The 16,301-nt window shown below is 34.4% G+C and overlaps 2 protein-coding genes across 3 annotated transcripts in view; both read left to right on the forward strand.

Moving 5' to 3' along the window:
- Nucleotides 1–13,629, forward strand: part of LOC127881003 (uncharacterized) — a 30,857-nt gene extending 17,228 nt beyond the window's left edge. Inside the window, exons 2-5 of one of the 2 annotated variants that reach the window (XM_052428577.1) lie at nt 453–707; nt 4,999–5,259; nt 9,913–10,105; nt 10,921–13,629. In XM_052428577.1, the coding sequence (XP_052284537.1) occupies nt 453–707; nt 4,999–5,259; nt 9,913–10,105; nt 10,921–11,674 (1,463 nt within the window). In that variant the 3' untranslated portion in view covers nt 11,675–13,629. Of the gene's footprint in view, nt 1–175; nt 708–4,998; nt 5,260–9,912; nt 10,106–10,920 lie in introns of those variants that run through there. The other variant, XM_052428578.1, reaches the window with a different exon arrangement.
- The window catches only part of LOC127881002 (cyclin-dependent kinase 11B-like), a 67,056-nt gene that overhangs the window by 9,093 nt on the left and 41,662 nt on the right, over nt 1–16,301 (forward strand). The gene's annotated exons all lie outside the window — the stretch shown is intronic.

Genomic DNA, 16,301 nt, shown 5'->3' on the forward strand with positions numbered 1-16,301 from the left:
AACTAGGTTTTTCTCTACTTAAATTCAATTTAAGTTACTTAATTCGAATTAACGCTGCTTAAAATGAATTTAAGTAGTTTTTGTGGTTCCCGCGGCGTTAACGCTAATTAAAACACCGAAAATGCATTAACGGTGCTTAATGGTAATTTTCTTACTTAAGTTGAATTAATTCAACTTAACAAGGATTTTCTCTATCAATTGTACTATTTTCAATTAAGTTGCGTTAAAATAGGTTTTTCTACTTAAAATATGTTTTTAGTTACACGAATTCAACTTTAGTAAGGAATTTTACTTAAGTTGTAAAGTCGAATTGTTTTGATTGGTCAGTTAATGATCCGGAAGACCTAAGCCAATCAGAAACGTCGTAACAAACGTAAACAGGAAAGGATTATCTTCTACCGCCATTTACAATTTTGCAATGGATCGGTTACAACGCACGCATTTACCTACAGCTGACAGTGTTCTTGAAAGAGTTTCAATAACACTCAGAGATGTACAGAGAGGCAAACAGAACGGCAACCTTGACGTTTCTGCAGCTCGCACCCAGATCGCCAGTCTTCTTACAAACTTGCAGAGGCTTGAGAATGACCACACCGTCCCAGATGATTTACTGAAGAGCACCATCCAGTCAGTAGTGTTAGTCAGAGATAGTCTCCCTGATTTGACTCAACATGCTCAACACAGCAGTCATTCAGTTGATCGTTATGGTGAGTAGAATGCTAAATATAACAAACTTTTTGGCCTGTCATGCATAAAGGGGGTAAGGAGGGAGTCCCATCCCGAAATCCTGTACCTATTATTTTGCTCCTTTGAGTCCTTTCCCGATTTCCTGGATTAAATTAAATTCATTCCCAAATTCCAGATAAAGGTATAAAAAATGTTAGGCAAATTGTTTTAAATAGATCTAAACCGCAATGCATATCTTACAGTCCCAGCCAAACTCACAGGACCTCAGGACATGACTGGTAAAAAAATTGGAGGTCCAGTAAGGTGACCACACTTACAGGACCTCCTGACCAGTATAATATTTTCTGCTGCAAAACATAAATAAAGGACCGTCCAGTAAAAATTTTTAAGGTCCTGTAAAAGTTTTGATATTACAGGACCTCCTGTCCAGTAAAAATAAATTGAGTTTGGCTGGGACTGATCTTAAGTTTTTATTCACATCAAATTTTCTGTTTTTAAATTCTCACAAGAAACTTGTGTGTTTATTTTATAATTCTGATGTAAAATTTGAAAAAATTTCCAAATTCTGGATAGGAATCCAGATTCTTGATAACATTTTTCCTTAATTCCTTAAGAAATTTAACGACATTCCCAATATCCCGGAGTAAAAATTGCTTCATCCTTGAGTCCCCATGAAAAGCCTTCCCCTCGCCATGGATATACTGTTTATGATATTTTCGTGCATGTTCATGTATAGTCTGTTTTCAAAGGCTGTCCAGGTAGGAATACATGGGGTCCTCTTGTATTATATATTAAAGCTGGAAAAAAAACAATTTTTAACCAGGTGTTTCTCAGAAACCCCGTATTTTAATCAGTACAAACAGGTTGATCCACTCCCATTCACGTGTGGCCCGTCACGGATGAAGCCTGACTTGAAATGTTATTCTGGCACCACTATATTTCACAATATTATACCTCCCCATTTCCTGTCTTATCTAAGGCCAAAGAAAAATGATTGTTGGTTTCCCCTAACATGGACAAAAAAATCAGACCCGGCAGGCAGGATTTTTTTTTTTTTTTTTTTAATTCTTAAATGGAATGTGTAATGCTTTATTTTTTTCTAAAGATGCAAATTAAACATGTGAAAGATATTGAATTGAAGTGTCAGTTTGCCCTTAAAGCTTAGTTTAAAACTAATATGACACAATTTTGTTTATGAAAACAACATAAATTACAACCTCAATGTGTAGAAAAGACCAGGCAGGTAAACTTTTATTTTTATTTTTTTCAAATAGCAAAAAAAAAGTTATGACCAGGCACCTAAAAATTGACCCGTCCGGGTTAGGGGAAACCAACAATCATTTTTTTTGGCCTAATAAAATATCTACTATATTATCATTTATGTAAAAAAAATTGACATGAATTTTATTTTCTGTTAATGTTTAACACAACAATCACATCTCAATATAATTATGATCATGTAAGTTTTGTTTTCACAACAACAAGCAAAGAGTATCAAATGTTTAATCAGTGACAATTAACAAATTTATAAAGAGTTCCATTCAAGGTGTTGATTATTGTTTAAAAACAATTGGGATTCATTCCTTAATTGTATAATCTTTTGATGTTAATAAATTTTCTTTGTCAATTGAAATATGATTTACTAATCAGGAGTTTGTTTGTTAAACAAAATGTCAAATGGAAATTTGTTTTCAAATTAGAGAGTTGGCCAAAGGTATCATTTCTTATTTCATTTACCACTTCTGTTTGTTTATTGAAAACAAATTAAGTGCCAAATGTATCATTTAACTATTTTTTTTATTGTAAAAAAAATGTTTCTATAAAATAGTCTAGATTACCATACAAATAGTACCCCTCTGACAGGCTCTTTGTTCTGATATTGTTTGTCACTGATAAAACATCATTGGATAAATATTGGCAGATTATTCTTAGGCCAAAAAAAAAATATGTGTGTTTCCGGTTTCCCGACCGACCCTATTTTTTGGCCCCGACCCTAACATTTTTTTCAGCTTGTCAAAAAAAAAATTGTGTTCATGTCCGACCCTACCTTATTTTAGCGCCAAAAGTTGTCAAACATCGAGATTTGTCTTTTACTAAGCATGTTTCACGATAAAAATCTGTCTGAATCGCGGTAAACTTGAGTTAAAACCACGTTTTGCAAACCAACATGAAAAATTTCACAACTTCCGGTTTGGAGAGTATGTAATACCGGACCGGACTCGGAGAAACCCCGAAAAATTTCCGGATTTTACCGATTTTCAAAAAAAAAAAAAAAAAAACTTTTCCGACCTACCTAACCTATTTTTTTCAGGCATGAAACCGGAAACACACATATTTTTTTTTTTTGGCCTTATTGTTAAAAATTGTAAAACAGAATAGAGCCAGAATAGCTTTCTCAATGTGGACCAAATAAACCTGTATCATTTTGCTATTTTTTTTCAACTCGCTGGTAAATTACGGATTTTTATGCCCCCGTCGTCAAAACGACGGGGGCATTAAGTTTCACTGATGTCTGTCCGTCCGTACGTCTCTAACTATTTCCGTCATGCATAACTCTGCAATGGCTAAAGAGAATCATTTGAAATATAGTATCCAGCTTCATCATGATGAGTTGGACGGTGTAAGGCATTTTCAGATTTACCGGATTACCACTTCCTGTTGACCGATGGACTTAAGTTGTTTTTAGCAATAACAACACTTATATTTCCGTCAAGCATATTTCTGCAGTGACAATAGGAAATCATTTGAAATTTAATATGCAGCTTTATCGTGACAAGTTGTAATGTGTATGGCATTTTCAGATTTATCGGGTCACCACTTCCTGTTTACAGATGGACTTGGGGTATTTAACATTTAGCGGGGGCATCTGTGTTCCATGGACACATTCTTCTCTAAGTTTTTCATCGTTTGCAGCCACAGTTTAGACTCACTGGAAGTTTATATTACTTAAGTTTTAAAAGCTAAATAGAACAACATTAGTAGTTATCGGCATGTTAAAATCAATTACAGATTTTTTTTATATGATATCATCTTATCATATACAACTATGATTCGTGCAATAAAAGACACATAATAAATTACTTTTTTCTGTTTTTTGGACAATATAGTTGCTTAGGCCACAATGACAGAAAATCAATGCATTAAGATATGCTTATGACAGTGGGAGTTATCGGCATCCCAAATTTCTTCTTTTATTCCTACCAAAATTAGTTAATGAAACCAAACCATACTACAAATGTAGATGGATAATAATAATCATATATTAGGACGAGTAAAAATGATTTGGTAAAGTGTCTATTGCACTACATAAAAAACCCCAAAAGTTATGGGTTTTTTTGGCGATTGGAAAAATAGAATTGCCTCTGCAGTTGGACATAGTTTTACATTGAACACTATGGGAAATTTTATAACATTCTTCTTGTCAGAAACTACAAGGTCAATTGAATTGATTTAATGCATGAATGATCATCGGATGGACCTCTAAAGAAGCCATGTGTTGATGATGATCGGTAAAACAAGATGGCTGCCATAGCTGGACATAGTTTAACATTAAATCCTATGGGAAATAAAATTCATCTTGTTAGATACTTGAAGGCCAATTGAATTTATGTGTGTGTGTGAATGATCATTTGATGGTCCTCTTCAGAAGTTGTTTAAAAAAAATGTGTTATTGGAAAATCAGCCAGCATTTGTTTGACTTTGAAACTTTGTTAAAATCCTATGATCCTGTGGGAAATTTTTGCCTAATAGATCTGTTGTCAGCCATATGCATTTAGATATATTTTGTAAGTAAATTCTGGTGGGTGATTACATGCTCCGGGGAGCCTCTGGTTTTATTATAGCATTAAAGTACCTATAATTTCATTTGTTTACGAAACCAAACCATCAGATAACATGGAAATAAATACATACATGTAGTACTATAGTTCATGGTAAAGTTACAGAGCAGACTGAACAAACTTTATGTGCGTCAGAGTAATTTCATTTTCTGCATGTTCAAAAAACATGTATAGTGCAGCTTTTTATACCATCATACCTAACAGATAGAAAGCATCTTTGTTTGTGTTTTTGACATTTCTATGTGTATTTAAGACTGATTAATGTTGATTGTTCCTATTGAATCACAAGAAAAATCACACTGTTGCAAATCATGAAATTGATTCAGTTGCAATTTATGACTGGTTTCCTGCTTCCCTCTCGTGACTCAACCCTCTGACTGCATGAGTCTGTAGTTTACAAAAGCTACATATGTAAACTTTAAAATTACATGCCTATTTGTATAATATTATTTTAAACTTTTCTCTCTTGTAGAGGACACAGTACCAAACCCTCACGGACGTGGCAGAGATCTATGTGACATTGACATCAGCAAACTACAACAGCTAATTGATATGGGATATACAGTGAAAGAGATAGCAGAGAAAGGTTTACTAGGTGGTGTCCTTCATCCCAACACACTATATAGCAGATTAAGATCCAACAACATGCAGATCAGATCATCATACACAGATATTAGTGACGACGACTTGCATTCTATTGTTGCAGAATACAACAGAGACCACCCTAATTCAGGTAAATTCAAACACAGATTTAAGGTTTAATTCATATCTCCATTGCAAAATATCTGTATTTCTGATAAATTGAAAATTCTCTTTGTTATCTCCAGAGCTTAAAATGTTATTGCATACTCTGTATACAATGCAATGATAACTTGTGAAGTAAAGGGGTCATTTGGGTCATACCTAGGAATCTCTGCAAATTAAACAAAGTATTGATAAAAATGAAGATTTTCCTTAATTAAATCTCAATCGATCCAGATACAATGCACATAGATCTACAACACTTAAAGTCATATGAAAAGAACTGCTGTTAAAAAATCTTTGTAGATTTGAATCGACTACATTAAACTGGTGCTGAAATTAGCCCGCTCATTTATGCTTGAACTCACATTATCTGACATTGAATTAAATATGTGTCATTTTGCCTTTGTTTCTAATTTGTTTTGAGAGACTTAAAATTCAAGAGACATTCCAGAAAACAAAACTGGTTTACAAAAAGAAAATCCAGATAACAAAATTAATACAATATTTACATGTATAAATACATGTAGTCTAGAACCACTCACCCAATTTGGACCAAAATTTGATGGAATAGTCCTGGAGTTGCCGGCTTACAAAATTATATCCAATAGCCTCACCATGCAACCAAGACGGCCGCCAAAACGGAAATTAGATCTAAAGGACTCTTTTGCTAAAAAAAACTTTGGTGAAATGATCATTAGGTAGTAGTTGCCTTTTAGGATTTTATCTGATGACCATACAAACCAACCAAAAAAGGTGTCCACAGCAGAACTTAGTTTAACAAAGGTTAACGTTCCTACGAGAAATTCAGTATAAAAATGGTTTTGTCTACAGAACTTCTTGTTCATGCTGAACTAAGTTGCGAATGTACATGTACTTGGTTTTACAAATATCCTTTAGGAAATTATCATCCTTCTTCAATGTAACGTTCACTGATGTTGGAGTTAGTATAAAAATAGGAGATGTGGTATGATTGTCAATGAGACAGCCATCCACTAAATTTAAAGCAGCCAACAATTAAACTTCTACAGGTCAACACAAGGTCTTCAATGATAGGCATATATATATATATATATATATATATATATATATATATATATATAGCCCATACCATGAAGTAAGCTGTAAAAGGCCCCGAAATAAAAGATGTGAAATTAATTCATAAAGGACAAAAATCAACCTAATCTATTGAAAAAAACGTAAAACGAATAACAGTGAACATAAAAAACAACTATACCCACTGGACTACAGGTTCCTGGCTTGGGACAGACACATAAAGTATGTGGCGGGGTTAAACCGGTTAGTGAGCGCTCAACCCTCCCTCTAACCTGGGACAGATGTGGGACAGTACAACAGAAAAACAAACTGTAAAAATCAGTTGAATTTGAACTTAACTCTTGAGATTGATATAGAAGACAAACACTTTAACAAATAAGACACAAGACAACAACCTATATCGACATTGAAAGAGTATTGCTGTTTCTGTCAGCTAGTTCCACTGGGGGCTGACGAGGTCAAAGCGTAGTCCGTTTCGCTACGACGTCGGGTATATGTTTTACTACGAAAACATGGTGCAAATACACTACTTAATCAGGCGAGTTTCATATTTTCTGGTGTTTATGGATTAGAGAACGGAACATCCAGTAATGGTAGGTACTTATTTTCAATAACAAACTAATAACAAATGCGCGTAGTTGCAACCTTCAAGTTTATTTTGAGCTAAAATCGAAATATTTTGATTTGAAGCAATGCATAAGGTGGTTATTCTGTTAAAATAGCCAATTACGGTAACTTAAATTAAATAAAACTACATTTTACTTCGATTCAGTGTACATTACACATTTTAAAGTACAAAACAGGTTACGAACATATATTTTAATTATGCAAATTCTTTGTTTCGAAGGAAATTACAAGTCGTTTTATGTAAAGGTTTCGCACAGAGTATGTATTGGTTGCGCAACGAAGTACAAATATAATGTATAGGTTGCTCAACGAAGTTTCTGTATCCATTTCTGGACATATCACATGCAGTTTTCAGTTACTGCAGACTGCCATTTCCCAGTGCAAAAGATGCCGTGCTTCACTGTGCGCATGAACATCCAAACGAAAAGGTTGAACCCGGTGAAAGCCTGCAGAGTCCCGGCAGAGCCCCGGTATACCGTCACTACGCCGGCACTCACCGGGGTTATACAGGCATCAGACCCCGGCAGAGCTGCGGCAACGCCCCGGTTTAACCGGGGACAACCGGGGCTCCGCCGGGAAAGTATTCAAATGTTTAATACCTCCGGGATGAACCGGGAGTTACCGGGAAGGACCGGCAATAACCGGCTTGGCACTGGAAACAACCGGGACTGCATCGGGAACAACCAGGACGGTGCCGTCAGAGCACCGGTTTACTTATGTAACGTAGCTATAAAGGGACTCTGCCGGCATTCACCGGGGCGATGCCGTAGCTCTGCCGGGGTGGTTTTGGGCCCCGTTGGAGCTAAGGTGCCGTCCCGGTTGTTCCCGGTACAGTCCCGGTTGTTCCAGGTGCCACGCAGGTCGTTGCCGGTCCTACCCGGTGACTCCCGGTTCATCCCGGAGGTATTAAACATTTTAATACTTTCCCGGTGGAGCACCGGTTGTCCCCGGTCGTACACGGTTTATCCCGGTGGAGCACCGGTTCATCCCGGTAGGGCCCCGGTTCATCCCGGTAGATGCCTGATCACGCACTGGGGCTCCGCCGGCATCATAGTGAGACTGGGCCTTAACCGCATTGTAACATGAAGTAAATTAACCGGCCGTCATGTACGCAGTTAACAATAACCTGTGACAGAAACCCACTGCCACAACTTTACAACAATATATTGATTATGCAATTGCGGATTTGTGCGATTGGGGTCCTACTTTCCACACCTTACGGCTGTTACAGGTGTGGATTTTACAGGTACAATCATGTATACGAACATGAAATTCACCTCAAAATTAGTTGACGATTACCGATTTTCAAGAAAATCGCTTTGATATATACAATGTAAAAATCAAAATCCGTATGAGATAAATAATGATCGAAGTTGGAACATGGGATTTACTTTGACATAAGCAGAGTTTCGTGATAAGCGAGTTGGGAATAACGAGAATCGAATGTCATTTGATAAAGAGTACCGTATGCTGAAAACCTATCGTTGGTCTCTATCAAAATGAATGTATAAGGGATTGTCAAAAGGTGAAGATGCGTCATTTTTATTGAGACCGACGACATTAGGTTCTCGACTCTCAACTGTCATCTTATATATGGATTTTCGATTTTAATCGTTTCCTTTGGCCTAGTCGTGAATGTAATTATATCATAATAATGTGCATAACCATGTCGACTGTGCGCTTCGGATCATGTTGTGCCGTTGTTACTACCTCTGTCTCAAAGGAAACATCCAGCCACTCCATGACTCTGTATTAATTTTTTTCTTCTTTATTTTGCCTTTGAGAGATAACCAATACGTCTTCTGTGAGAAACGCATGCACGCTAAAGCGTTGTCGTAGCGAGGCATATACGTATGCTGTCAGAGACATGATCATGCCTTATAATAATATGTAGCCTTTATTTCTGATAACTGGGTCACCCTACACATTTCTAAACACCCCAGTGGCTTAACAATACATAGATCAATATGGAAATTGTAAAATTGTGTCAATTAAACACAGTTGTAAACCTTAATTGCATTTTTTTAAAGTGAAACTTGACTTCGGTTTGATAAATCAGCGGTCTATTTCATGTTTAACCGCATAAACCAGACACATCTTGGATTATAATTTGATGTAACAGACCTATGAAATGACATTGTGCTTAAATTCAGAGTTTTGTTATTACAAAATCATAATCTTACATGTTTTAAACACAATTTTCGACTTATCCGTTCTCGATGTCATGTGTATTTAAACAATGTTTTCGTAGTAAAACATATACTCGACGTCGTAGCGAAACGGACTACGCTTTGACCTCGTCAGCCCCCAGTGAGTTCAAAGTCAAAAAGCAACCGATAAGCACACCTAGTTAACTGGAAAAAAGTTATCAATAAGTACACGCCTAACAGGATTTTATTGCCTTTTTTCATGGTTTACAGATGAGCGATTAAGGCCTTTAGTAATCTTCTCTGAAACTGCTTGACAAAGGACTTCAATATGTACAATGTATGGGTGTTTCATTAAAAAGGTTACTGGTCTGAAACCAGTTACTCAGCTGGAATCAATTTTTGAAGGAAATGGCAACAAGAAAAAAAAGTTCTACATAACACATACATTTGTAGGGCCACATAGGAAACTAATTAAAAATCCTCTTTTCTGGAACTACTTGTTCAACTGAAATCAAAATTTGGTTGAACAGTCACTAAATGGTTTGCTTTTCAGAATTGCATCAGACGACCTGGTCTGACATCCAAGATGGGCACCACAACCAAACATAGTTAAATATCATGCATATGGGATTCTATGTGAAATATAGAGTAGAAAATATTACTGTTTAAAGTTACATGTACATTTGTCTTTATGTAACTGTAATCCAGGTGAGCGATTACAGGGTCCATGGAGTGTCTGGTTTCATTTTCATATGTACAGTACATATGTATATATACCTGTATGTAATTTGCATATTAATTTCTTTATAAAGGTTCAGCTGAGGTGCATGCTTATCTTAAGACAAGAGGCATTTCCATTAAAAGAGAAAGATGCAGAGAGATGCTGAGAAATGTAGATGCTTCTGGTACAGCCTTGAGGTGGTCAGCTACTATACAAAGAAGGAAGTACAGTGTACCAACAGCAAATTCTGTGTGGCATCTAGATACACATCACTCCTTGATAAGGTTGGTATCAGTATATACCTAAATATGAACAATGGGGGATATATCACAAAAATATGATTTTTTCACAAATTAAAAAAACCTTCAAAATTCTGTCCTCATTGTTGCAGTCGTCCAAACTTTTTCAAACAGGCAGATACCTTTAGCAGATCATTATGGATTTTGATGAAACTTGCACAAAACCTTCGTTGTGTTCATTATATTTCATTCAAAGTAAATTTTAAATTTTGAGAGAAAAAAAATAATGTTCATTTTCTTTATTTTCATGAATAACTGCCAAATTTGACTTTTTTCATTTTATGGTTACTTAGGTTAAAGTTTTTTCAAACTTAAATAGCTTTGTCAAATCTGCATTGCTTTTGATAACATTTGCCATTTATGACGTGTTTTTCTTGGCCAACAGTTAATATTAATAGTAAGTCTATTCCTCTAATTCTTGTCAAACAATGAAGATCACATATTTTGACGGCAGTGTATAGTATCTTATATTGCGGAACTTGTAAAGCAATTATGACAAACAGAAACAAAGAAAGCTTTTTGCATCGGTTACGAATGTACATGTACATTGTTTGTACTTCAAAAATTTCTTCCCTCTTACATTTTAGTTGTTTACTGACAAATGCATATCTTGCATAACGTCAGAAAACTTGTACACATTGAGCTCATGCATATTTAAAGTGAGATTATTTTGTAGAAGTAGCTTTCAGTCTTATACAAATGCATCAACTAGGTATAAAGAAATTTCTCATGGCATGTTTAGGTAATGAATATTAATCTGAAAACAGAAACTTATCAAACTTTTCTTTGATCTTTTTCAGATGGGGAATAGTTGTCCATGGTGGAATCGATGGACATTCCAGACTGGTGTCTTTCCTTAGGGCCGCCACTTGTAACACCTCTAAGGCAGCTGCGTCGTTCTTCCTCCAGTCAGTGAAAGCGTACGGTTTTCCGAGTAGAGTCAGAGTTGACAACGGTACAGAATATGGGGACATTGGTCGGTTAATGATATCAGTAAATGGCGATGGCAGAGGGTCATTCCTGACAGGACCATCAGTACACAATCAACGCATAGAGAGACTTTGGCGGGATGTTTTCACCAAGGTATTAGTTACGTTTTACAAGCTGTTCCACTACATGGAGGAAAGACAGCTGCTCAATGTTAATGATAAAACACATAGATGGGTTTTGCAGTATGTGTTCGTGCCGATAATTGACAGAGCTCTGAGACAGTGGATGGAGACCCACAACACACACAAGATTAGAACAGAGAACAATAGAACACCAAATATGATGTGGTTCCAGTCACTAGTCCAGGGTGATAGCCAGCGTTACACAAGCGTTCGGAACATTGAGCAGCCTCCAAATGAAGCAGTTTCAGATGCCATTAGAGATTTGCAATTGAGTGAAGATGACACCACCTACCTTGTTCCACGTGATCCCTGCCCTTTGAGTCAGCACAACTTTCAACAGCTGCAAACAACAATTGCCATCAACAGAAATTCAACGAGCCATGGACTTGACATATTTGGTGATGTGATGCAGTTTGTTTTAGCACATCCAACAGAACTTTGAAATTGTTGCTTTTCTAGGACATTTTTGTGACTTCAGTTAGTGCCTGACATGTTCATGTTGTATTTGTTGTAAGATACCAATTCTTTAATGTATTATTTATTATACATGTAAATATTTGTATGTGCAGTGATGAAAAAATAAAGATTATAAGGATGATCTTTTTTATTAAATTAAAAGTTTGAAATTGAGTTGTAAGCATAGGCATCATCTCTTATTTGTAAATTTGCAATCATTATTTTAAGCAAGGTGAACACATTTGTTTTTAAGGTTTTAATCAAAATATATGTTTTTGTATAAAACATAGTACATTTTCTCTGATAAATCTAATATGCACAAGAAACAATTTATCTTGAAGAATGGAAATGCAAATACTCGTTTGTACATGTGTTTTCTTTTGTTTTCAAATTTATGCCATTTGTTATTAATCATGTCCATGTGGAAATATATTTATTTACAGTATATAGGTATTGCATAATATGTATTAACATTTATGAATGTTTGTCTGTGTACATGTACAATTTAGAAAATTAAATGTCATTGAGAGCTGAAAGAATCTTCTTGATATGCCACTCTATAAGTTAAAGGTTGATTACTTCATACCACTGGAAGCCATTATACGTAAAAATGAGACAGCTATGGTTGCCTACTCCTAACATACATTTTTTTTGTCAATAAGGGAAAATAATCACATTGATCAGTTATACTGGAAGTCTTTCGGTATAACATACCTCATATAGGTATTGGAAATACACATGTACATGTAGCTCATCAATCATAATAATATGGAAGCCACAGCCAAACTTAAATTCATGAAAGATCTCTAATGATTTCACACAAAATCTCTGCCTGAAACTTTTTGACGATGCAGAATTAAAGGATCGGTATTGTTACTAGATGTGTTCAAATTCTATTAAAGTCTTAAAATATGTGTATTTCATATGCAAAACTGTGCCAGCTGAGACACATACATGTGAAAATAAAAAAAATAAGGGGTAAGTGTTGGCGAGACCACACTCCATCTACAAGGAAAGCATATTGAATATAAAAAATCTAGAGGTCTCCACAGTACTTTCAACAAGGGTGGAATTCCACTCCTTGTGAAAAGCTCTAAAGTACCCATACATGTACAATATATATCTGCATATCTTACCTACACTATAAAAAATGAAGCAGTATTATTGCTGACCCAATCAAACTCTTCTTGAAGATATACATGTATTTACCTGAGAGATTTGTCAGACTCCAATGTGAGTTGATCTAACTAATCAACACAATACCATTTGTTTACCTGTGTAAACCACTGTATGGAGATTTAAACTTGTTTTCTATTGAGATGAGTTTTCAATCACTATTGATTACATTGCATAGCAAAAAAATCATCTCTGTTTATACTGAGGCACACATTACAATGATTGGATCAACAATAAATCCTTTGAAAACATGGATATACCTTAACACAACTGACATCTGAAATGCACCGAAAATAAAACTTCATTTTCTCACTTTTAACTTTGTGCTTCTGACAGAAAGCTGTGTACAAAGATGTTAGTTTCCACAACTTTACATCAGTTGGTAATAGTGGAAATATAGTACCAGATCTCCAGTCTGCATATACATGCTCAAAAGTGGCAGATGGTCGTGCAACTTTCATCTCATTTTCATGATTCAATGACTTAGTATGAAACTTTGACATTATTTTACATTTATGTCCATGTTACCAAGGTTAATTGTTGATACCTCATTGTGATGTCATAGTGATACTTGGAATGTAAATGTTCATGTGTATAGGTAATTTGTCAGGAAGGAAGTCACATCCTCATAAAACTATGCATTAAATTGTTTGTGAAATGAATTCAACATTTCTTTGTGTTAAACAGAAGAAATTAATGGTTAGATTGTGAACAAACTGTTAATACTTTTGAATACTGTGTACTGATAAAAAAGTGGACATTGGACCATTAAATTTTGTTCTTTTTTATTCAACAACTATGCTAAAGATATCATTCAATAAATTACACACCATAATGACATGGTAAAGATACAACAGTATAACAAAATTACGTTAAAAATGTAAGAATATCAAAAATAGAAGAAGATTTCTACTGACCAAAATCTCTGTTAAAAAACTATATTTTTTTAGAATTTGAGCATCTGATCATAATTTCATACTGGCTTTCATTGTATTTTTTCAAAAGTGAACATCTATTACAATTTTTCTAAAAACTTGCTTGTCCACATATATTTTTTAAGCTAATATGATCAGTTTATTATTCACACTATCACTAGTAAATGAACTTAAAACTAAGTTATACTTTCACAAAAAAAACATTACAATTATTTTTTATAGTACACATAAGGTAAATATTTAATAAGTTAAAAACATAAAATCACATAGAACTCACAAGCTCTTTTGCAATATCAAGAAAAGTCTATCTACATAAATAATGTCAATACTGAACTTGTCAGATGGAATTACAAAAATAGATGACAATCTACTGACAGAAATTACTTTTAAAAACTTTTTTTGCAGGTTTACATCAGTCTTTGCCAAACTTATTCATTAAGTTAAAAAATGTGTTTTTTTTTCAATATTTGCTCTGAATTATCTTTTCAAAGAATTTTATTATATGTATTCACAAACAATTCTAGTTTGTCTATATGAATTAATGCTTGGTGCGGTTATTTTTTTTATATTTTGAAAGTTAAATTTGACAAGAAAATGTTGGGGGAACAAATGTAACAGAAGCTGCCTAAAGGAATCAAAAAACTTTGTGAAAATGGGAGCTGGAGAATCCAAGGAACTACAAATCAATTTGGTTTGGTCTTATGTCAAGGGAAACAATAAGCTTCTTAAAAATTTGATAAAATACTGAAAGCATTTTTCAGCAAAAAGGATGAAAATATCCCTTTTTCATAAATTGGAATGTCAACATTCAATTTCAATATTAAAAAGTTTATGTCCCTGAAAAAAACATTCCTGTAATTTCATGAAAATTGCTGAATTTTTCAATTAGAGTATAACTTTGCAACGGATGGATGGACATTTAAAGACTGTCGTATAAAAAAGGCACTTGTAATTCAAAGGACATGCAAATGACGTAACAACTACATGCATTGGAATTACCGAATAACAGTATAATGCTAGAAAAATTATAATTCCTGAAATAGCATACCAGAAGGCTTTTAGTTTATGTCAACGAAGCATTTTGGAGAGTGCAGCACAGTTCTGTAAAAAAAATTCACCAGCTCCTGTTTTACCAGGTTACAAAGCTGGTGGCTTGCCTTATACTAGTGCTTATGCTAAACAATTCTTAGCCAAATTATCAAATTCAGATTTTGCCAGTATGAAATACTGTACTTTATCAATCATAATTACATGCATATCTGCATCAAAATGTACAAAAATGATCATTGTCAAATATAAAATAATAAATCCTATGCATAGATATATGTGCAATCAAGAGGTCCCTGACCTCAGTTCTATAGACTGTTAATGAAGGAGCCAAGTAATTTCAGGCCAAAGAAAAAAAATTGTGTGTTTCGGGTAACGCCTTGAAAAAAATTAGGTAGGGTAGGTAGGTAATTTTTTTTATTTTTAATTTTTTTTTTTACATAGACATAATGGAGCAGAGATGTTGACTTTAACAGTGCTTGTCCAAAAAAGCCAATAAAAAAGTTAGGTGGGGCTGGAAAAGCTAGGTAGGGTCGGGTTACCCTTAACACAGCTAATTTTTTTTTAGGCCTAGTTGCAGATTTGTGTTAAGATTCAGTATTAGTTAAAAAAAAAGGATTCAGTATCATTTCTAATATTTGAAAATCCTCTTTATTATCATGTTTTCTGTAAAATAGTAATTGATAAATGTTTTCTTCAGTGTCATTATTTTTGCAATATAAAATGAAATGGTTTTCATCATCACTGATTCAACAAGATTATTTTTTACATTTAGTACAGTATCTAAAGCTTTGCAGTATTTTTCTATATCTTTACTAATTATTGTCAAAAAAGACACATATATATGGCCAGTCTTAAAAATATCCTTGTTTGTCCTTCCCCTACTCACCAGGTTTTAGTTGTGTAGGTAGGTAGGTTTATTATTATATTTTTTTTAAAGTCTCAATTTTTAATTTTAATTTGAAAGAAAACTGTATAAAACATGAAAAAAATCAAAGAAATAAAATTTGTGTAAGAACTTTGCAATAAAATTTTATGAGTAGGGGGGCAATTTTGGTGGGTAGGTCGGAGGAGGGCAAACAAACTAAATTTTATTTTAGGCCTATACCAAAATTATTTTTCATGGAGGGGCAAATTCAAAGCAAAATGCATAAATCAACACAGGTATATTTTCTCTTGTATAAACTTAGTTGTTTTTAAAATAGGAATATTCACTGAAAACGTTGAGAGAATATGCAAGGCAGAAATTTTACATGAACATCTAACTATTCCCTCCCCCCCCCCTTCCCCAGTTTTTTCTTTAATAGATAAAAGTGCAAAGTAACATCCATACAGGTCAAGGAAGTACAAAAATACATACAGCTTGTACAGCATAAAAGACATATTTTACAATATTGTGATATTTGTAAAATTTTGGACTTGCATGGACCTATCACAGTTCTAACATAAATTGCT

The sequence above is a fragment of the Dreissena polymorpha genome, chromosome 5 (assembly GCF_020536995.1).
Source record: "Dreissena polymorpha isolate Duluth1 chromosome 5, UMN_Dpol_1.0, whole genome shotgun sequence".
Taxonomy (NCBI): Eukaryota; Metazoa; Mollusca; class Bivalvia; order Myida; family Dreissenidae; genus Dreissena; species Dreissena polymorpha.